This window comes from Chiloscyllium plagiosum, unplaced genomic scaffold (genome assembly GCF_037043375.1).
Source record: "Chiloscyllium plagiosum isolate Xiang-an unplaced genomic scaffold, Cpla_swu_hap1 HiC_scaffold_27, whole genome shotgun sequence".
In the NCBI taxonomy this organism is placed as follows: Eukaryota; Metazoa; Chordata; class Chondrichthyes; order Orectolobiformes; family Hemiscylliidae; genus Chiloscyllium; species Chiloscyllium plagiosum.
This window is the reverse complement of record NW_028270165.1, coordinates 78,121,066-78,144,441: the sequence shown is the minus strand read 5'-3', so window position 1 is coordinate 78,144,441 and position 23,376 is coordinate 78,121,066. Positions and strand designations below refer to the sequence as shown.

General features: G+C 44.5%; 2 protein-coding genes across 8 annotated transcripts in view; one reads left to right on the top strand and one right to left on the bottom strand.

Moving 5' to 3' along the window:
* LOC122543549 (uncharacterized) overlaps positions 1 to 23,376 on the top strand; it is a 178,136-nt gene that overhangs the window by 71,830 nt on the left and 82,930 nt on the right. Inside the window, exons 1-2 of one of the 6 annotated variants that reach the window (XM_087974953.1) lie at positions 14,415 to 14,502; positions 16,131 to 17,455. The exons of 1 other annotated variant lie outside the window; for it this stretch is intronic. In XM_087974953.1, coding sequence (XP_087831079.1) covers positions 16,512 to 17,455 — 944 coding nt within the window. In that variant the 5' untranslated portion in view covers positions 14,415 to 14,502; positions 16,131 to 16,511. Of the gene's footprint in view, positions 1 to 14,414; positions 14,503 to 14,681; positions 14,743 to 14,770; positions 14,863 to 15,268; positions 15,366 to 16,130; positions 19,629 to 23,376 lie in introns of those variants that run through there. 4 more of the 6 variants (XM_087974950.1, XM_087974948.1, XM_087974949.1 and 1 more) reach the window with 4 other exon arrangements.
* LOC148144623 (uncharacterized) lies at positions 6,933 to 14,291 on the bottom strand. 2 transcript variants are annotated; one of them, XM_087974981.1, is made up of 2 exons: positions 14,171 to 14,291; positions 6,933 to 9,600 (listed from the first exon to the last, which is right to left on the bottom strand). In XM_087974981.1, exon 2 carries the CDS (start codon positions 8,826 to 8,828, stop codon positions 7,902 to 7,904), a length of 927 nt encoding a protein of 308 aa, XP_087831107.1. In that variant the 5' UTR covers positions 8,829 to 9,600; positions 14,171 to 14,291; the 3' UTR covers positions 6,933 to 7,901. The 2 variants fall into 2 exon arrangements, with proteins under 2 accessions (XP_087831107.1, XP_087831106.1); XM_087974980.1 differs by lacking the exon at positions 14,171 to 14,291 and adding an exon at positions 12,674 to 12,850.

Below are 23,376 nucleotides of genomic sequence, written 5' to 3'. Positions count from 1 at the left end.
CTGAATCAATATTAATTGGCAGGATCCCTTCACACATTCTCAGTGACCTGTCATATTGATTCATGGTTAATTTAAAACATGACTGCATTAATTCATTGTTAATTAAAAAATGGAAAGCTACATTACTGGCTGATGAGGTAACTAAAGAAGCAGCCCTGAATCCACAGGAAGCGGTGGTTTATTCCTCAATACCTATTGTCCTAGGTCCTTGGGAAGCTCCAATCCCAGAAACTAAAGATTTGTTCTTAAAGAAGTATATACTGGGCTTGTCCTCCTCTTTGTCTTTCCTCAGGAAACAGGGTTTATTGGCACAGACTCTGCCCCTCGAATTCGTTGTTCATCCGATTCGACCAGGAGATTGGGTCTTAGTAAAATCATGGACAGAGACTAAAATGCAACTGGACTGGGAAGGGCCGTGCCAGGCTCTTTTGACTACCGAAACAGTGATAAGAATGGCAGAAAAAGGCTGGACTCACTACACTCGGATCAAAGGGCTAGTGGAATCTCCAGTTGAGGAAGAAGTCTGGACATGAGATACAATTAGATGAAACATTTGGGATTGAAATGAAAGCAAACGGGAAGGATTTCTCGGGCTGTTGTTTTCGAATTAGCGTAGAACAGGGAAAAGGGACAGAACTGTTGGATAATAAGATACAACCTTTTGCCCTTCCCAACAACCCAAAGGTGGTAAAAATTATAGAGTTAAAGGATTTGGAACAGACCATCGAAATAGAAACTGGGTACGGGGATGCAAATGCCTGGGTTGAATGGGTAAAGTATACTGTAAAAAGTCTGAACAAAAGCAATTGCTATGGATGTGCCTCCGGTAGGCCAGTGGCCCAGTTGGTCCCCTTTCCGCTCAGGTGGAAGTGAGACAGGAAGGGCATGAAATGTATGATAGCCCTGTATCAGGATGAGACTGCATGGAATAATAGGAACTGTATCTCCCTATCTCTGATGTTCCCTCACTTGGAGAAGAAAGATTTAAAAGCACCCCCCTACATTTTCAGCCGCAGTTGGAAATCACACGTCGTGTGTGCGTAGACGAGGTACAAATTGGTCCAGAGATTTGGGGGAGCTGAAATTATGTACAGAGATTAAGAATGTCACCGAAACAGAGAAGGGAGGGAACTACTCAGCACTAAAGGTTCCCCGAGCAGATCTGTGGTGGTACTGTGGAGGAAAGATATTGAGACCCACCCTACCTCCGGATTGGAGAGGGATATGTGCAATTGTATAATTGGCAATTCCATTCACCCTGGCATTTGAGAAGGAAAAGATAGTAGGGAAAAAGGGAAGAAGTAAAAGATCATTATTAGACACCTCTTTTGATGACAGGATTTATCTTGATTCGGTAGGAGTTCCTAGGGGAGTACCTGATGAGTTCAAGGCTCGTAACCAGATTGCAGCAGGCTTTGAGTCAGCTCTATTCTGATGGGTAACAATTAATAAAAATGTAGATTGGATAAATTACATTTTCTATAATCAGCAGCAATTTATAAATTATACAAGAGATGCGGTTAAAGGAATATCAGAACAGCTTGATGCGACAAGTAGGATGGCATGGGAAAACAGAATTGTCCTTGATATGATTTTAGCGGAAAAAGGGGGTGTGTGTGTGTGATGTTAGGAGGAAGCTGTTGTATCATTATGCCTAATAACACTGCACCTGATGGTTCAATTACTCGGGCCTGAAGGGGATTGACTACTTTAGCAGAGGAACTGGCTGAGAATTCAGGAGTAGACACATCTCTCACGGGATGGCTTGAATCATGGTTTGGAAAATGGAAGGGGGTGGTGGTCTCCATCCTTACTTCCCTGATAGTAGTAGTCGGGGTATTGGTGGCCATTGGCTGTTGTATCATACCCTGTATACGAGGGCTCACCCAGAGACTGATTGAGACAGCCTTAATGAAACAGATGTCCCTAAAGAGCAATCGGGGAGAAGGGCTCTACCTGTTAAACATGGAGGGAATAAGCGACCTCGGGGAGATTTCCAAAATAAATGAAATTTCGGGAAAGGTGCTGGTCAATTTGGAAGCGACATATAAGAAAAATGCAGAAGATATCAAATGATAATTAAAGAAAAAGGGGGCAGTTGTGGGATATAGGTAAAGCAGTGTTACTTCTGCAACCATTATTACTTATGCAAGGTAAATGAACTCACACCAGTGTATAATTGTTTCAGCCAAGAGCTGAGTCAACAAGAATGAAAACTATGTGAAGGAAATATATAATTGCTTTTGCATACAAATGTGCATACAAGAATGAAATGTGCCTGCAAACAATGGTAGATGTTACAGACAAATAGATAAGGTGCTGTGAGGGGAGGAGGTGTAGGTTTAGCTAGATATGCCTGTACAAACAGTTACAAGCATCTGTTTCCTGCTTTAGCAAAAACAAAACAAGACCACCATCAAAAGGTCATAAGGCTCTGTGTAAATAAAGAATAAAAGGAAATATTGCTCTGGCTAGCATGGAAACAGATGGCAGTGAAGAAGGATAAATATCAATGAGACCACAGAGGGAGGTGGTCACACGGCGTTGTGAGGCCAGAGATAAACATTTTGTCACGGACAAGGACGGATGAGTTCAGAGATAAACAGCCGGGTTTAGATTAGAAACAGATGTAAACAGGGGAGGAGCAAAGGGAGGAGGGAAGAGAAACAAATTACATAAATATTGTGTACTCGTTAAATTCAATGTGTGTGTGTGTGTGCGCTTTGTGGACAGTGGACACCACACCCCTCTTGCAAGAGCGTAATAAACGATACTACTGATTCAGATCTTGTCTTGGACTGAAATTATTGAAGTGAGGGAGCTTCATTTCTCACAATGATGAACTATGGATGGTAATGAAAGACAGAGCATCTTAACGGTCAATTGCACACTTCCACTCCTATTTCTGATCTTCTCAATATATGGCAAGTTGTGTGTTTTCCAAACAATAATCTTATTTCCATGGTTTAAAAATGAATATTAAAGGATGGTCTGTTTGTTCTTTCTCGCTTGGGCACATTATAGCCCACAACAATTTACTGTATATAGCACTGTAAATATCATAAATCCTCTCATGAGATTTCACAGGAGCAGTTCATAAGTGAAATTCGACACTGGGTCACTCAAGTAGAGATTAGAACAGAGAAAGCATCCTGCAGATATTGGGAATCTAACTAAAAGTCATCAATCTGAAGTGTTAACAGGTTTTCACTTTCCAATGATGCTGCTTGACCTGCAGAGTATTCTTAGCATTTTACTTTTTATTCCAGGATGACATGGGAACTTTTTATATTCATTCATGGGCCGATATATTTTGACCTTCCGAGTTGTCCTTGAGAAGGTAGTGGTGAGTTGTCTTCTTGAACCTCTGCAGTCCATGTGCTGTAAGTTGGCCCAGAATGGGGTGGCAGAATGGCTCAGTGGTTAGCACTGCTGCCTCACTGTGCTAGGGGCACCAATTCCATTCCTGCCTCAGGCCACTGTCTGTGTAGAGTTTGCACATTCTCCCCATGTCTGCATGGGTTTCCTCTGGGTGCCCTGGTTTCCTCCCACAATCCAAAAAATGTGCAGGCCAGGTGAATTGGCCATAGTGTTAGGTGCAGTAATCAGAGGTAAATATAGGGTCAGGGAATGGGTCTGGGTGGGTTACTCTTTGGAGGGTCGGTGTGGACTTGTAGGGCCAAATGGCCTATTTCCATACTGTAGGGAATCTGATCAATGCCATTAGGAAGGGAATTCCAGGATTTTGACCCAGCGCCAGTGAAGGAACTGCGATAAATTTCCAAATCAAAATGATGAGTGACTTGGAGAGAAACTTGCAGGTGATGGTATTCCCATGTATCTGTTGCCCTTGTCCTTCTAGCTGGAAGTGCTTGTGGGCTGGAAAGTACTATCTAACAATGCTTAGTGAATTTCTGCAGTGCATCTTATATATAGGACACACTGTTGTTACTGAGCAACAGTTGTGGAGGGAGTGGATGTCTGTGAACGTGGTGCCAGTCGAGCCGGCTGTTTTGACCTGGATGGTGTCAAGTTTCTCTTCAGTGTTGTTGAAGATGCTCCTAACCAGGCAAGTGGGGATTATTCCATCACATTCCTGGCGTGTACCTTGTAGTTGGAGGACAGGCTTTGGGGATTGAGGTGGTGAGCTACATGATTCATAGACACTGGTCTGCTCTTTTGCCGCAGTGTATCAGTTCAGTTTCTAGTCAATGGTAAACCCCAAGATGTTCAAAAGTGTGTGACCAAAAACTTGGTCAAAATGCAGGATTATTGTAACACAACAGGCAAGTAAATTTGGAGAACCTACGGTGGGATAATGGTGGTGATGTTGGTGGTGGTAGTGATGGGGTGGGGCTTGAATCCATAGATTGAGGAGAGTAGGAATTCAGAAATGAGTTGTGAGGCAGATTGAGCTCACAGAGTTTGGGAGGATGACCATATTTAAACCAAGTATGAACTTTGTAATGGAGGCTTGCCAGATCAGGAGCCAAAGTAGATCAGCAGGCATGGGGGGTGAGGAGTGGAGGGTACTTAGAGTCTTAGAACTATATAGCTGATCCAACTGATCCATGTCAACCAGCTATTCTAAAATAATCTAGTCCCATTTGCCAGCATTTGGCCCATGTCCCTCCAAATCCTTCCTATTCATGTTGTAACAGCTTCCACTACATCGAGGGAAGTTATTTTGATTGAACAGGGAAATAAGAAAGGGATGATCACCTGACAGGGATTGTAATAGACCCCTAAGTGTCAGCAAGAAATCGAGAAACAAATTTGTCAGGAGGTTTCAGTTTCTGTGAGAATAATAGGATTGTTACGGTAGAGAATTTTAACTTTCCAAACATAGATTGGGACTGCCATACTGCTCAGGGTTTAGAAGGAGAGGAATCTTTTCTGATTTGGTACGTGGATATTGCTACTAGAGAAGGCGCAAAACTTGACCTACTTTTGGGAAATAAGTCAGGGCAGGTGACTGAGGTGCCAGTGGGGAAGCAGTGTGGGGCCAGCGACGATAATTCTATTGGTTTTAAAATAGTGATGGAAAAGGTTAGACCGGATCTAAAAGCTGAAGTTCTAAATTAGAGGAAGGCTAATTTTGATGGTATCAGGCAAGAACTTTCAAAAGCTAATTGGGGGCAGATATTTGCAGGTAAAGGAATAGTTGGAAAATAGGAAGCCTTCAAAAGTTAGATCGTGAGAGTCCAGAGCCAGTATATTCCTGTCAAGGTAAAAGAAAACGCTGGGCAGGTGTAGGGCATACTGGAGGAGTACAGAAATTAACGTTTTGGTTAACGAATAAAAGGAAGCACATGACAAGTATAGACAGGAGAAATGAAATTAATCCTTAGAGTATACTTAAGGAGGAGTATACTTAAGAGGGAAATCAGGAGGACGAAAAGAGGACATGAGATAGCTTTGGCAAATAGGGTTTTGGAGAATCCAAAGGGTTTTTTATATAAATACATTAAGGACAAAAGGATAACTAGGGAGAGAATAGGGCCCGAAAAATGTGTTGCTGGAAAAGCGCAGCAGGTCGGGCAACATCCAAGGAGTAGGAGAATCGACGTTTCGAGCATAAGCCCTTTTTATGCCCGAAACGTCGATTCTCCTGCTCCTTAGATGCTGCCTGACCTGCTGCGCTTTTCCAGCAACACATTTTTCAGCTCTGATCTCCAGCATCTGCAGTCCTCACTTTCTCCTAGAGAATAGGGCCCCTCAAAGATCTGCAAGGCTAAGTGTGGAGCTGCAGGAGGTGGAGGAGAAATTAAACAAGTATTTTGCATCAGTGTTTACTGTGGAGAAGGACATGGAAGATATAGAATGTGGGTAAGTCCAGAACTAGACAGCATTGGTTCAGGGTGAGAGGGGAAAGTTGAAAAGGGGCAACGTTTTTCATGCAGAGGGTGGTGTGTGTAAGAAATGAGCTGCCAGAGGAAGTGGTGGAGGCTGGTACAATTGCAGCATATAAAAGGTACCTGGATGAATAGGAAGGGTTTAGCAGGATATGTGCCAAATGTGACTAGATTAGGTTAGGATATCTGGTTGGCATGGAGAGTTGGACCAAGTCTGTTTCCATGCTGAACATTTCTATGACTCTATGTCCACACCAACCCTCCGAAGGAGTAATCCACCCACACCCTTTCCCTAACTCTATTTCTCCACATTTACCCCAACTAATGCACCTAACCTGCACACTGTGGGGTAATTTAATCAGTTCACCCTAACCTGCGTATCTTTGGATTATGGGAGGAAACCCACGCAGACATGGGACAACGTGCAAACTTCACACAGACATTCGCCTGAGGATGGAATCAAACCTGTGTCTCTGGCACTGTGTGGTAGCAGTGCTAACCACCAAACCACCGTGCCACCCCTGTATGCTGAAAGAGGTGTGCGGTGGAAACTTAATTGACTGTACTGCACGGTGTTGAGTAAGGTTAAATCTCATGGGGTCTGGGGAGAGCTCACCAACTGGGTAGAAAATTTAGGAATGCATTGCTGCCCCTAGTCTTGAAATCTCTCAGCCAAGGGAAAAGACCCCTGCCATTCACCTTGTTGATACCCCCATACTTTATCAATCTATCTGGTGAAGAGTCATCTGGACTCAAAACGTTAACTTGCTCTCTGCATGGATGTTGCTGACCCACTGTGATCTCCAGCATTTGTTGTTTTCAGGACAGATTCCAGCATCTGCAGCAACACACTCCTAAATGTTCACTGCTCAGTGGTTAGCACTACTGCCTCACAGCACCAGGAACCTGGGCTCAATTCCACCCTCCAGGCGACTGTCTGTGTTAAGTTTGCACATTCTCCCCGTGACTATGTGGGTTTCCTCCCACAGTCCAAAGATGTACAGGTTAGGGTGAATTGGCCATGCTAATGTGAGAAACAAAGCCCACTCACATCAATAATTTCAGTCCGAGACCAAATATCTGAAACAGCAGCATCGTTTTATTTGTATACCTGCAGGTGGGTGTAATGTCTGACGCCTAGAAAGGCATTGACAAATACACACCAAACCCCAATCAATCTGCAATTTATACATTTTAAATTCCCATATTTTTGTCTCATTCCACTATTTGTCTCTGCTTCACTTACATCACTCATTTCCTTAAGACTTATCCCACAACTTCTGTTTATCCTGTCTTGTCCGTGACAAACTCTTATCTCTGACTCCCATTAGGGTGTTTGACGTCAGTCTACCGTAGGTTATTGATTAGGCATATCTTTTCTTCTATCAGCATCTATTTCTATCCAGAGGCCACTTTGACCTCTTTGATTAGGGTTTGTTCCTGTGTCTCCATGCAAGTGGGGAAACAGATGTCTTCCTGTTTGCCCATACATCCACCATTGTTCTGTAATCACGTCTCATGCTAACATATCCTTTCTTTTTGCTGAATATATATTTTCTCATTCCTGTTCTGTATCAGAATTTATAGTTGCAGAAATAACATTAATTCATTTATATCCCACAATTTCCCCTTTTTCTTTTCATTACTATCTGTTATCTTCTGCATTTTTGTCTCCTTTTTTTTTAAACATTGTTCCCAAAATTCGCAAGCATCATTTCAGAGATTTCATCTATCTTAGTCTCACTCATCTCCTTATTATTTAGTTGATAAAGTTCCTCTGTCAAATTTCCCCTCAGGGGCATTCGTTTCATTAAGGCTGTTTCAATCAGCCTCTGGGTGAGCCCTCGTATACAGGGTATGACACAACAGTCAATGGCCACCAATACCCCGACTACTACTATCAGGGAAGTAAGGATGGAAACCACCACCCCCTTTTTCTGCTAAAATCATATCAAGGGCTATTCTGTTTTCCCATGCCAACCTACTTGTCGCATCAAGCTGTTCTGATATTCCTTTAACCGCATCTCTTGTATAATTTATAAACCGCTATTGATTATAGAAAATGTAATTTATCCAATCTACATTTTTATTAATTGTTGCCCACCAAAAGAGAGCTGACTCAAAGCCTGCTGCAATCTGGTTACGAGCCTTGAACTCATCAGGTACTCCCCTAGGGACTCCTACCGAATCAAGATAAATCCTGTCATCGAAAGAAGTATCTAACAGTAATCTCTTACCCCTTCCCTTTTTCCCTACTATCTTTTCCTTCTCAAATGCCAAGGTAAATGGAATTGCCAATTGTACAATTGCACATATCCCTCTCCAATCCGGAGGGAGGGTGGGTCTCAATATTTTGCCTCCACAGTACCACCACAGATCCGCTCGGGGAACCTTTAATGCTGAATAGTTCCCTTCCTTCTCCGTTTCGGTAACATTCTTAATCTCTGTACATAATTTCAGCTCCCCCAAATCTCTCGACCGACTTGTACCTCGCCTGCGCACACACGACGTGTGATTTCCAACTGCGGCGGAAAATGTGGGGGGGACTTTTACATCTTTCTTCTCCAAGGGAGGGAACATCAGAGATAGGGAGGTACAATTCCTATCACTCCATGCAGTCTCATCCTGGTACAGGGCTATCATACATTTCATGCCCTTCCTGTCTCGCTTCCACCCGAGCGGAAAGGGAACCACCTGGGCCCCTGGCCAACCGGAGGCACATGCATAGCAATCGCTCTTGTTCAGACTTTTTACAGTATACTTTACCCATTCAACCCAGGCATTTGCATCCCCGTACCCAGTCTCTATCTCGATGGTCTGTTTCAAGTCTTTTACCTCTATAATTTTTACTACTTTAGGATCATCGGGAGGGGTGAAAGGTTGTATCTCATTACCCAGTAATTCTACCCGTTTTCCCTGTCCTACGCTAATTCGAAAACAACAGCCCACAAACTCCTTCCCATTTGCTTTCATTTCAATCCCAAATGTTTCATTTAATTGTATCTCATAAGTGCCAACCCCCAAAACTGCTTCGTGCCATGTGGTTTTCCTTATCGTTAAATATATGGGGTTACACTTTTTATCGGGACAATTGCATGCTGGTCAGAAGGGGGCCCGGTGTACTGTGACAAGACCATTATACCAGGTACCATCCCCGAGACCATCCCCACAGGACTTAAGATGTATCTCAGAGCTGCGGTATTGTCTCTGATTAGCTACATTCCCACAATTTACTAAGCTACATACATCAGTGTCTATTACTTGTGGATTATCAGACTCAGGAACCATTAATAATACATATGAAAATGATATTTGACAAAATCCTAATACCAAGAGGGCTAGCATCATAACTCTAAGCATTCCCAGTATTCTAATCATTATGCTAAAACACAAAAGTGCTTAATATACAATCTTACAGAAATAATCCCGCGCTCGCGTCGTCACTGTATAGTCAGTTACTCAAAGTCTCTTTAGTCTGAGTTTTAGCGGGTCTTGCGTTGATTCGACTGTCCAGACTTCTTCCTCAACTGGAGGGTCCACTGGCCCTTTGATCCGAGTGTAATGAGTCCAGCCTTTTTCCGCCGTGCTTATTGCCGTTTCGGTAGTCAAAAGAGCCTGGTAGGGCCCTTCCCAGTCTGGCTGCAGCTTAGTCTCTGCCCATGATTTTATTAAGATCCAATCTCCTGGCCGGATGGGATGAACAGCAAATACAAGGGGCGGAGTCTGTGCCAATAGACCCTGTTTTCTGAGGAAAGATAAAGAGGAGGACAAGCCCAGTATATACTTCTTTAAAAACAAATCTTTAGTTTCAGGAATTGGCAATTCTCCCTGCGTTCCCAGATAAGGTAATCCAAATAAGATTTCATAGGGGGATAGTCTCAAATCTTTCCTCCGCCAAGGGACAAGCCCAAAAGGCATCCTTTAAATCTATCACACTAAACCATTTGTGGTCATGAGGGATCTTACTTAATAACGTATAGGGGTTTGGCACCACTGGGTGCCTGATCTGTACTATTCGATTCAATGTTCTCAAATCCTGCACCAATCGATAAGTTCCATCAGATTTCCGCACTGGTAGAATTGGGGTATTATAAGGAGACATACATGGCTCCAACAGTCCATCTCTAATCAGTCCCTCAATTACTGGCTGCAGTCCTCGTTTACCTTCTATGGAAATAGGGTATTGTCGTTCACAGACAACGTCCCCTTTCCGTTTTAAATTCATTAAAAGGGGAGGGATCTGTAGTTTTCCACGATTCCCTTCTCTAGCCCATACTATAGAGTCTATCTCTCTCTCTGCATCCTCTGTCAACATCGCCAGTTGTACAACTAATTCTTTTTCCTGAATTCCAATCTCCAGTCCTAAAAGGATAATTAAGTCTCTCCCTAGTAAGTTGCTTCCTATATCAGGGATATACAGCAGTTCCCCTGTGACCGTATCCTTAGGACCTTCTATCATCATTGGTTCAAATAGTGGAACAGTAAATCCTTCCCCTTTTACCCCTGAAATAAAGAAACAATAATTGACCGTGTCGACATTTCTACTTTCTTTGTTTTAAAATTCAGCGATGACTGTGCTGCCCCCGTATCTACTAGGAAGACTGCCTCCTCCCTACAAGGTCCCACCTTCAAGTTTATCAAGGGTTCCTGGTGGGCCCCCGGGGGCAGGAACCCCTGACACCCCCATTCTTCATCACAATTCATAAGCGGAATTGCCCTTTCTTCCCTTTGTAGATCAGGACACTCCCGCTTAAAATGCCCTATCTTTCCACAATAATAGCATCCTGCCTGTGGAGACTTCCATCTCTGCCCCTGTCGCCCAAACCCTCTATCAAATGCTCCCCCTTGTCCTCTCCCTCTCCCTCTCCCCTTTCCTCTATGTCCTATATGCTGCCTCCTGCTGCTCCGGTTGCTCACTATTGGTTCCATTCTCCCGTTAATTACCTCATCAACCATCATTTTCACCTTCTGTTTTCGTCTCTCATCCTCCCTTTTTACAAACACTTTCTGTGCCTCTCAACAATTCTTCTAATGGTTTTTCGCTCCATCCTTCTATCTTCTGTATCTTTCTCTGTATGTCTGGCCATGCTCTTGTCACAAAATGTACTTTCAACAGACCCTGTGCCACTGGGTCCTCAGGGTTCATTCCAGATTATTTCCGCATTGAGTCCCTTAATCTTTGCAAGAAAGCTGAGGGAGTCTCATCTTTCTCCTGTCTAATTTCAAAGGCTTTAATCAAATTCTGTGACTTCGGAACTGCCTCCCTTATTCCTTTTAGAATCAGGTCTTTCAATTCCTCATTTCTTCTCTATGCTCCGTGTTTTGGTTTTCCCACTGGGGGTCTCTGAGGGGAAACTTCACCTCTCCCTGTCCAGCATCCCCATCTCCAATCGGGTGTTCCCTGTTCCCATATTTTAATGGCAGCTCCTCGTATAAGTCCCCTTTCCTCTCCAGTAAATAGTATATTCAAAATAGACATTAATTCAGCCCAGGTATACAGACTGGGCCCCAAAAATTGATCAATTTGTTCAGACAATCCCACCGGATCCTCAACCAGGACCTCCATTTCCTTTTTAAATGTTCTGACCTCCCCACTGGTGAGGGGGGCACTTACAAACCCAATCTCTTTGTCCCCTATCGGTACCTCCCAAAGGGGATAAGTCGTTACGTTCTTCCCCTTTTTCTTTTTTTTAAAGAAATATTGCAATATTTCTAGCTCCCCATAACTTCAAACACCAATTCATCAATTCATGCTTGACTAACCTTTAAAGCCTGTTCCTAACTTATAAATATATTTATATATATTTACGTTCATTTCTTCAGTATTTAATAATTAAAATGCAAAATGCACACAGTTCCCAATTTTGCAATTCATTGTAATTACCCAGTTTTAGTCCTTTAATTTAGATCCAAAATTAGTTTTCTTAAATAGTCCTGACCAATCATTGCTCAATTACAATACTATAAGTCGTAAAATAATCAGAGCTTGCCTTAAAAGAATTTGTCTACTCAAGTTTTTTTTAAAAAAAACTTCTAATGCATGAACAATGGCTGAATCCAAGGTCACAGATATTAACCATAGAATTTTGCTTTTACTATAATCTAATGTTGAACTGAAACTTCAACTGTCCTCCATAAATCGCTTTTATGTAAAAATAAAAGAGATTAGTTAGAAACTGATAGTAAGGCAGTCATGAGCTGTAAAAAGAACAGGAGTTATCATTCTTTTTTTTCTTCATAATCTCGATAGAATCCTTAACCTTAAAAAAAACATGTTAAGTTTCCATAACAAAAATCAGATTCAAAACAGTCCTGGAACTTAAGCTCCGGGGAATAAAACACAAACATTCAATCACCAACAAACAAATGTTCACTCAAACCAAATCACAAAGGGTTAAACTTCCTACCAGCTGTACAGCTCTTTACATTCTCTCTCTCTCTCTCTCTCTCTCGCACATTGACATATAAATTCAGATATTCACAAACCCAGTCTTCGTCCGATCTGTACTTTGGCCAGAAGACAGCGGGACGAAGAATGGATTCCTTAGTCCATACAAAGCAACAATATTTAATCACCTTTCTCCCTTGTACAAGTATTATTTTGCCAATTTCCACAACATCCTGCCCAAAGGACTTTCCGGAGGAATATTGTAAGGGACCCCGCCTCCATTTCCATTGCCGTTTCCTTACTTTGTTTCCCCGGAGGCTTTTTCCTTACCCACAGCGCAATCCATATTGAGTTCCTTCGTTAGTCCCTTATTAACTACTAAAACTCAATCCCAGCCACCAAGGCAATACTTAAAAGTCAATTTTCTTACCTTGGTCTGTGCACAGAGTTGCCTGGCCCCTTTTGTCACCGTATCTTCTATCGAGCTCCTATCACTGTCTGATTCAGATGTCTCTCTTATAGGATTCACACCAGGAAAAAGTGAGGTCTGCAGATGCTGGAGATCAGAGATGGAAATGTGTTGCTGGAAAAGCGTAGCAGGTCAGGCAGCATCTAGGGAACAGGAGAATCGACGTTTCGGGCATTAGCCCGACGTTTCGGGCATTAGCTCATTCCTGAAGAAGGGCTAATGCCCGAAACGTCGATTCTCCTGTTCCCTAGATGCTGCCTGACCTGCTGCGCTTTTCCAGCAACACATTTCCATCTAGGATTCACACCAGTCACCCAAGGGAGCAGACCAAACCGGGACACGAGACCGCTCCTCAATGGGGAACGGGACGCGTCTTCCCAGTGTCCAAGGCCAGCCACTCCCCCCGGTGATGGAAGAAAATCCTGGACACGAGCCCCCAATTGTGAGAAACAAAGCCCACTCACATCAATAATTTCAGTCCGAGACCAAATATCTGAAACAGCAGCGTCGTTTTATTTGTATACCTGCAGGTGGGTGTAATGTCTGACGCCTAGAAAGGCATTGACAAATACACACCAAACCCCAATCAACTCTGCAATTTATACATTTTAAATTCCCATATTTTTGTCTCATTCCACTATTTGTCTCTGCTTCACTTACGTCACTCATTTCCTTAAGACTTATCCCACAACTTCTGTTTATCCTGTCTTGTCCGTGACAAACTCTTATCTCTGACTCCCATTAGGGTGTTTGACGTCAGTCTATTGTAGGTTATTGATTAGGCATATCTTTTCTTCTATCAGCATCTATTTCTATCCAGAGGCCACTTTGACCTCTTTGATTAGGGTTTGTTCCTGTGTCTCCATGCAAGTGGGGAAACAGATGTCTTCCTGTTTGCCCATACATCCACCATTGTTCTGTAATCACGTCTCATGCTAACATATCCTTTCTTTTTGCTGAATATATATTTTCTCATTCCTGTTCTGTATCAGAATTTATAGTTGCAGAAATAACATTAATTCATTTATATCCCACACTAAATTGCACCATAATGTTCAGGGATGTGTAGGTTAGGTGCATTAGTCAGGTAAAAATAGATTAATAGGGGTAGGGGAATGATCTGAGTGTGTCACTCTTTGAAGGGTCGGTGTGGATGGGCTGAATGGCCGTTTCCACACTTTAGGGACTCTGTATGGCATCCCCCCAGCTCTTTGCATTTCCCATAGAGGCGGCGGGGAGGGGAGGAATAAAGTGTTTTACACGGGAGGAAGGTTGAGTGAGTGAGAAGCGAAAATTGCTTCGCTTGAGCTCAAGCTGAGTGACTTGGTGGGGAGACTGGAAAAGGATGGTACGGTGGCTCAGAGGTTGGCACTGCAGCCTTAGTGCCAGGGACCCGGGTTCGATTCCAGCCTCGGGGCGACTGTCTGTGTGGATATTGTACATTCTCCCCAGTGGTACCTGGGTAGGTTTCCTCCGGCACACCGATGTGTGGGTTAGATGCATTGGGGTGGGTCATCCTTCGGAGGGTCGGTGTGATTTCGATACACTGTAGGGATTCTATGAAAAGAACGGATTGTTGCAAATTCCGCTGACATCTGGTCTGAAGCAGGGCAGCGCAGGCGCAGTGCGAGCGCCCGCCGTCGGCCTAGTCCCGCCCCTGATTGTGATGTCACAATGGGGAAATGGCCCTGTCGGTTTGCGAGAAACTGGGCAATGGGGGGGCGGGTGAAATGTGGTCACTTGTAACAACTGGAGTGGATCCAGGGAGGGAGCAGACTCTACAAACTCAGGTATGTGTCTTAGTTACCCGGGTGAGGGGGAACGGAAGCACTGAGATTTGGAAGGGGGAGGGGTTTTCCGTTTGTATTTTTAAAATGCACCGATTCCCTCAAATAAATGCAACAGGTACAAGTACAGCACATGCAATATTCGTCATTGCTGTTTCAAACCGGCTGCAACGCTTTTGCATCCTCATTCTTCCTCCGCCTTGGCTCTAGGACACTCGGCTTCCTTCCTCCCCCCGGCCCGAGGTGTCTCTGGTTTGTCCCTCCATTCTTTCCCAGTTGCCTTTTGTGGGTTTTGAAAACTTACCAAATCCTCTGATTGAGTACAGGAGTTGGGAAGTTATGTTGTGGCTGTATAGGACATTGGTTCGTCTACTTTTGGAATATTGTGTGCAATTCTGGTGTCCCTGTTATCAGAAGTGACCTGCTGTTGTGAAATTTGAAAGGGTTCAGAAAAGATTTGCCAGGGTTTGAGCTGAATAGGCTGGGGCTGTTTACCCCAGCACACCTTATCGACATTTATAACAACATGACAGGCGCGGATAGGATAAATAGACAAGGTCTTTTCTCTGGGATGTGGGAATCCAGAACTTGAGGGTAATAGGTTTAGAATGAGGGGAGGGGGAGATATAAAAGGGACTGAAGGGGCAACTTCTTAGTGCAGAGGATGGTGTGTGTAAGGAATGAGCTGCTGGAGGAAGTGGTGGTGGTTGGTACAATTAAAACATTTAAAAGGCATCTGAATGGGTATATGAATAGGAAGGGTTGACAGGGATATGGGCCAAGTGCTGGCAAACGGAACTAGGTTAGGTTAGGATATCTGGTCAGCATGGATGAGTTGGACCGAAGCGGCCGTTTCTGTCACGTCTGTATGTTCAGTTTCTCTCTGGTGTCGGCGTCAATGCCTTGATGTGTCATTTTTAGATTAGATTATTAGATTACTTTACAGTGTGGAAACAGGCCCTTTGGCCCAACAAGTCCACACCGACCCGCCAAAGCGCAAACCACCCATACCCCTACATTTATCCCTTACCTAACACTACGGACAATTTAGCATGGCCAATTCACCTGACCTGCACATCTTTGGACTGTGGGAGGAAACCGGAGCACCCGGAGGAAACCCACGCAGACACAGGGAGAATGTGCAAACTCCACACAGTTAGTCGCCTGAGGCGGGAATTGAACCCGGGTCTCTGGCGCTGTGAGGCAGCAGTGCTAACCACTGTGCCACCGTGCTGCCCATTTTGCTCCCCCCATTCCCTGGGACGTAAACCATTTCATGTCTGGTTGCTTCTCAAGAAGCTGTATTGGACATTCATCCTGAATTGGCACGCTTTGCTTTCTTCCCAAAATCAGACCTGCTTAGTCTCATAAATATCCCAATGTTGTGAAAGGTGTTAGCTTTCAAATATGGTTATCCAAAATTTAAAGATGTTTTGACATTTTTACTTTCTCTGCTTCTATAAGATCCTGAATCAGCACCTTCAGGAGAATTAGTTAGAGCGGAGTGAGAACAGAGGGAGAGAGAGTTTTGTGGAATAACAAAAAAAGAGTGTTCCGCAGAATGTAGAGTTGGTTGTTCTGAATTTCCACCCTGGACTGACAGTGATAACTTTTGTAATCTCTTTTTACAGTATTTGAAGGTCTGAAGACAGAGTTTCAAAATGAACAGATTATGCCTGAAAAGTTGACTCTCCTGCTCCTCGAATGCTGCCTGACTTGCTGTGTTTCTCCAGCACCGCACTTTCCAGCGTCTGCAGTCCTCACTTTCACGTCAATGTCTGACAGTCACTCAATCCATTGGGACCGCAACAATTTTCAACTGATTCTGTGAGAAGGAGCAAAGCTTTTTGGTTCCTGTTTCAGTACGTTTTCAGTATCAGTGGGACTGGATAAGAGACCCTCCTGTCGCAGAGCACTGAGTGTGGAGCCTGAAACAGTTATACGGCCTGGAAAGAGGAACTGACGGCAGGAAGGGCCTGTACACACATTTGTGTGCGGCTGAAGCTTCAGCCATGGAGAAACCTGAGGAATCCCGTCCTGTGGAGAAACCGTGGAAGTGTGGCGACTGTGGGAAAGGCTTCCGTGTCCCATCTGCCCTGGAGACCCATCGACGCAGTCACACCGGGGAGAGGCCATTTTCCTGTTCCGAGTGCGGGAAGGGATTTGTTCAGGCCTCCCACCTGCTGGCCCACCAGCGGGTGCACACTGGTGACTGGAGGTCCACCTGCCCTGTGTGCGGAAAGGGCTTTACCCAGGCCTCCCACCTGCTGGCCCACCAGCGAGTCCACACTGGGGAGAGGCCATTCACCTGCTCCGTGTGCGGCAAGGGCTTCGCCCATTCCTCCCATCTTGTGGCCCATCGGCGGGTCCACACAGGGGAGAGGCCATTCTCCTGCTCAGTGTGCGGGAAGGGCTTCAGCCAGGCCTCCCACCTCCAGACACACCGGCGGGTCCACACGGGAGAGAGGCCGTTCTCCTGCCCTGAGTGTGGGAGGGGCTTTGCTCTCTCCTCCCACCTGCTGATCCACCGACGGCTCCACACGGGAGAGAGGCCGTTCGCCTGCCCCGACTGCGGGAAGGCCTTCTGTGATCCATCAGCCCTGCGCACCCACCGGCGTGTCCACACGAGGGAGAGGCCGTTCTCCTGCCCCGACTGCGGGAAGACCTTCAGCCAGTCGTCCACCCTGCTAATCCATCGGCGGGTCCACACCCGGGAGATGCCCTACAGCTGCCCCGAGTGCGGGAAGCGGTTCACCCAGGCCTCCAACCTGGTAGCCCATTGGCGGGTCCATACCGGGGAGAGGCCCTTCAGCTGCCCTGAGTGTGGGAAGGCCTTCAGTGATTCCTCCGCCCTGCTGAGGCACCAGCGGGTCCACACCGGGGAGAGACCCTTCAGCTGTCCTGAGTGTGGCAAAGGCTTCACCCGCTCCTACCACCTGGTGGCCCACCAGCGGGGGCACACCGGCGTGAGGCAGTTCATCTGCTCCAAGTGCGGGAAGGACTTTGTCGACTCATCCGACCTGCTTCGGCACCGGCGGGTGCACACCAGGGAGAGGCCGTTTGCCTGCCCAGAGTGTGGACGGAGGTTCACGTTGTCCTGCAACTTGCGGAGACACCAGCGGGGGCACCAGAGCTCCCAACAATTGGATTCCACTGGCGAAGCTGCTGTGGGTCACCCCCAGGACTGAACCCCTGCCTACTCTATCAGTGGGTGCAGTGGGAGAGTTGCTGGGCTTTTTTTTTTGTTTTCTCCTGGACTGCCCTGTCTTTCCCTCCCACCCCCAACTTTGCTTCCAGTAGCTGCTGCTGCTCGTTGAGACCAGGAGCTACTCACTTTCGTTTCTTCTGTCCAATGAAAGAATTGCTGGATCTTTCTGGGAATGAGTTGCACTCTGTAAGAAATAGCTGAGTATTTCATTCAGCAAGTGACTTTGAAATTAGGTTATGTGCCTAGGAGCATCTCATCATTCCAAGGATTCCACGAAAAGTTGGCAATCATTGTTGGAAATTGTTTGATTGAATTGGTAATTTTTTTTCAATTTAACCCTTTTGCCCTAGTAAAGTTGCAGTATTTATAATTGTTGGTTTTTGTTTAAATTATAATTTCGGTGTGCAAGATCTGTTCTTCTTCAAGTTTGGTTAGGAACAGTTGAGAAATTCTGAGCTACGTTGCATATTTTAATTTCACTGTGTTATGAATCCGGTGATAGTGACACTCAATTGTATTTTATTGCTTCCCCTTGGTTGTAATGCCTTCCACCCCAAGCACTCACTATGGTAGTGAGTTCCACAATCTCATCACACCGAGGTTTCTCATGAAATCCTCAGTACAGACTTGGAAGGGAAAATATTGACATGCGTAGAATATAGGGTGCTAACTGAAAATGCCAGGAAGATGATCGACAAAGTAAAACCGTGACAATGTAGGGACAAATAAGGAACTTTGACAACAATGAGGAGGTCACAAGTCAGTGTTCAAGAGAACGGTCATGACAAAAAAATGTACTCAGTAGACATTGAATATTGTAATTAGGCAAGTGTCTAGGTGCAGTTGGTTGAATGTGGTAAGACAAATTAAATAATCAGAACCACTAATTGATTACTGACATCATAATTACATAAAACAAGAGCATACTGTGGATCGGTATATGTAAACTGCTCTTAAAATAACACAACAGTATATCAAACTGATTGTATTTTATTAATTGGGGAGTTTGTTGCCATCTTGTGGAAATGGCCCTGCAGGCTTGAATAAAAGCAGTGTAAGAAAAGTGTTCACATGTCATCTGGTCAGTTACAGGCTCCAGTTTGAATCCCTACAGCATGCAAGCAGGCCATTCAGCCCATCACGTTGACAATGACTATGCCACCCAGACCTACTCTGCTACCCTATAGCTGTAATTCTGCATTTCTCATGGCCAATCTATCCTCACATCTTTTGGATTGTGCAAGGAAGCCGGAGCATCCAGAGGAAACTCACACAGACAGAGGTGGAGAATGTGCAAACACCGCACAGACAGTCTGCCCGAGGGTGGAATTGAACCCAGGACCCTGATGCTATGAGCTAGCAGTGCTAACCACTGTGACACCACCCCATGCTGCTTTCTAAAGAAGTGAATTTCAAAGACTTGGGAACCCTGAAGAGAAAAACAAAACTTTCCTATCTTAAATGAGAAGCCATCTATGTTAACTGTGTCCACTCATTTCTAATCTCTGGCTGGAAATGAGTGGACATTACATTCGCATTAAGTCCTCTCCGCATGTTATACTTCCTCAGATCATCTGATTCTTCTAAGCTCAAACTGATACAAGCCCAGCCCAACATCCCCTTGTCTCCGATTATAAGTTGAGTAAATCAGCGACACTTGACCTTACCAGCATGACACAGGATGCCCTCAATCTAAGTTGATCTTTACCCTCTAACCTCTTGACCCCAGGCCACCGCATGGTCAGCTGCAACTCAGCCCTGAACGAGAGCAGAGGAACTGACCAGACAGCAGTGAGGTGGACACTGCATCCCCAGAGAAACCGATTCAAATGAGAAAGTTTTCAGCTCACATTCAGATTGTTGCAGGGACAATGTCATTTAAATGTCTTTGCGATCCCAATACAGTTCTGGTTCTGTTGTGCATTGTGTGTATTTTATCTACCTATGTTTCACTACATGATTTTCTGTTCGTCATTCCCATTAGGAGGTGTGAATTCAGTACCAGATACATCAGAAAATTCATGTCTGGTTGCAATATCATTTTAAAACATTGGAATGTGGCAACCATGTAGAAATATAACAAGAGCAACAAATTGAGCAGGTAACAGGTAATGAGCAGGATGGTAATTTGGACCAGAATGCTGAGTCAGCCTGACCCATGGCTGAGAGAGTTCACCCAGATGTTGCAGTTACACCAGTGCAGTTTACTCTTGTGGCTTCCCCAAAAACTTGCCCCTGGTGTAAGATCACTCAACTACCTGAAAAGCAAACTGTTTTTATCTCCATAGCTGCTGCCAGACTTGCTGAGCAATTCCAGCCCTTCTGCTTTGCCCTTTTATGGAATTTGAGCTTCCCTAAATCAGTGTAATGAAGAACTGTGGCTGCTGGAGATCTGAAACACACAAAGGTAGAAATTGCTGGAGAAACACAATAGGACTGGCAACACGTGGGGAGAGAAACGGGGTCAGCATTTTGAGTGCTGTGACCCTTCACAATGTTCTGTACTCAGGACAGGATATTGACTCTGTTTCTTTCTCTTGCTCTCTCCACCAGTGTTGCCAGACTGGCTGACTTTCTCCAGCAATTTCTGTTTTTTGACTCTTTCACAAGGTTGATGTTTGTTACCCATCCCTAATTGCAAGGTGTCTTGCTTGTGCCAGTCAACCACATTGCGCTGGGTCTGGAGTCACATGTAAGCCAGACCAGGTAAGGATGGCAGTTTCTTTCCCTAAGGAACATTGGTGAACCATGTGGGCTTTTATGACAATTGACATCAGTGCCATTGACACCATACTGAGACTAACTTTGTGTTACACATTTACTAATTGAATTATGAAAATTTCATTACTTGTTGTAGTGGGATTTGAACTCGCGTGGATTACTCATCCTGTGACACGACTGCACTGTTGTTTCCCGTCCTTTGCTATTTTATTTTTACATCTTTGTCCTCTGATGGTAAATGGCTTCCCTAAACCTGCCCCTTTGACCAAGTCTTTAGTCACCTGCCTAACCTGTGCTCCGGTCTTGTGATTTTTAAAGGAATTCTGATTATGTTCACGTGAAGCACTTTGAGATAGTGAACTGTACCACAGGTGATATTTGAATGGAGGTTGTATCACTATCTTAACATCTGGATCTAGGGAATCATAATCTAAAAGTATGGGACTGCACATTTAAGACAGAAATGAGGATGATTTCTTTTCTCTCTCTGAGGGTTGTGTGTCTTCAAAAGGCAGTGGATTCAGAATCTTTAAGGCAGAGTCGATAGGTTCTTGCGAACCAAGCAGCTGAAAAGTTGTCGGGGATGTGTAGGAATGTAGAGCTGAGGTTCAAATCAGATCAGCATGACCTTATTGAGTGGTGGGGTAGGCTCGAAGGGCCGAGTGGCCTTCTCCTGTCGCTTGTCTGTCTGTATCAGGCAGTCTGTGTCTCCCCTCTTAGAGCTATGAACTGGGTCGTTCATATCCAATATTGCCCCTTGAATACCAGATGGTCTCCTATTGGGAGCAGGCACATTGTAACAATTGCTTCTTACTCAGTGTTGCTGAGAATCTTCTAAATTAAAAGAAACAGTTTCTGTTATTATTGCATCAATGGAAGTGTTGGTTTGGATAAAATATAGTTAAGTTAGCAGTTGCCATGTTTCCCAGACTTCCATGTTTAAAACCCTTGAATCTGTTTTCTGCCCCTGAAACAGTTCTTACCAAGGTCATGCTTGACATCCTTTAATGGTGACAGGGTGAACATTCTCTTAATCGACATGCGGCCAGCCTTGATCATGGTTAATGACAATACCGACCCTCTCCAACATCACTCTACCCTCTGGGAGTGTCTGCTTTTAGCTGCTTCCATTCTTATTTTGCCAACCGTAGCTGCTGGCATCTATACTGATGATATCCAGCTGTGTCTGAACACCACTTCTCTCCCGACTCCTCTGTCATTCATAATTTACCAATAATTTCCAGCATTGGATGACCAAAACATTCCCCCAGTGAAATATTGTGAAGAGTGAAGCCATTGTTTCAGTCCCCAAGTTTGACCTGACGTGTAACAGTCTGAGCTGAAACTACTCGTTGACCACCTTCCTGTGACATTTAAAACTAGGATTGATAGATTCGTGTTCGTTCGGGGGATCAACGGTTACAGGGAAAGAGCAGGAAAGTGGATGTGGGGAATGTCAGATCAGCCACGATCCTACTGAATGGAGGAGCAGGCTCAATGGCCTTCTCCTGTTCCTATTTCTTATGGTTCCCGTGACCTTACCTCTGATCCAAGGCCCTGGCTTGAGTATGTGCCATTACTGAGAGTGCTGGTTTTCCCTTGTGCAATACCAACAGTGCAGCAGCTGCTGAAATCTCTTGCTCCTTTGTTAGCTCTAAACACAAATACCAATGTAGGGATGACTTCCTGCAGTTAGGATGTCGTTGAATAAAGTCAAAGCTGAGTTCATCTGACTTTTGAACAACAAAGTGGATGGTTGTGGAAGGAGGAAAGAAAATGATTTTAAAACCAGTACAGAACAGTTACAGAGTCATACAGTACAGAAACATATTCTTCAGTCCAATTAGTCAATGCTGACAATATTGACTAGTCCCACTTGCCAGTGTTTGGGCCATATCCCTCTGTGCTTTTCCTATTCATGTACTTATCCAAATGTCTTTTAAACATTATAACTCTACCTGCATCCACCATTTCCTCTGGGCATTCATTCCACACACAACTGTGTTTTAAAAAAAAGTGCTCCACATGCTTTTTAAAATCTTTCTCCTCTCACCTTAATTTTGCTCCCAAATCTTGAAGCGACACCTGCCATTGACCTCATGATTTTATAAACCGCTATAAAGTCACTCCTCAATCTCCTATGTGGGATCGTTGTGGGATCGTGTTCAAATAGCGACCAAAATCAGCGACGTGTGCAACCGCAAGTTGCACAAGTTTGAGATGGTGATAGATTCGCGAAATACCGTCCTTACAGCAGCCTCTTTACACACAGTTCTTACAGAGATTAACACTCCGTCACTATGGTGTTCCATTGTTTTATCTATTGTACACAAACGCTGGCTGCTACTCCCGATAGGATTGAGATTGTCTGTGTGGTCTGCTTGCAGAATTAAGAGGTGACAGTCCTTTTGTCTTTTAAGTTAGTAAATGTCAGTAAAAATACTAGGCCTGTATGCCCCAAATAAGTTGGTCATTGTACCTGCACTGAATGAAAGAATAAAGGATATTAAACTGCTTCCCGCAGCTGGGTTGTGAGACGTGTTTAGTATTTGCCGGCGTGAGTTTCACTCATTCCTGCAATTTCATGGAAGCGCAGTCTCGATAGTCAGTTTCTTAAAGGGTTAGTGGCTGCGAGTCAGGGAAACTGTTTGATGCTCTGTATCTGTGCAGGTCCCGAGAGGTGGCTGGTAAGGACTGATTAATATAATTTTTCATGGAGACAAGATGGCAGGGGGTGTTATTGTTCTGAATATGTTACTGCGTAGAGTTAGCTTTTGTTGTAGAAATAAGCCTAAACAACGCTTGTAACAAGAGCTGTTAAGGGTTGAAGGTGTGAAAAAGCAGGAATGACTTGAAAGGTGTTTTAATTCAGTCTATCTTGTAATTGTTTTAGATTAGATTACATTACAGTGTGGAAACAGGCCCTTCGGCCCAACAAGTCCACACCG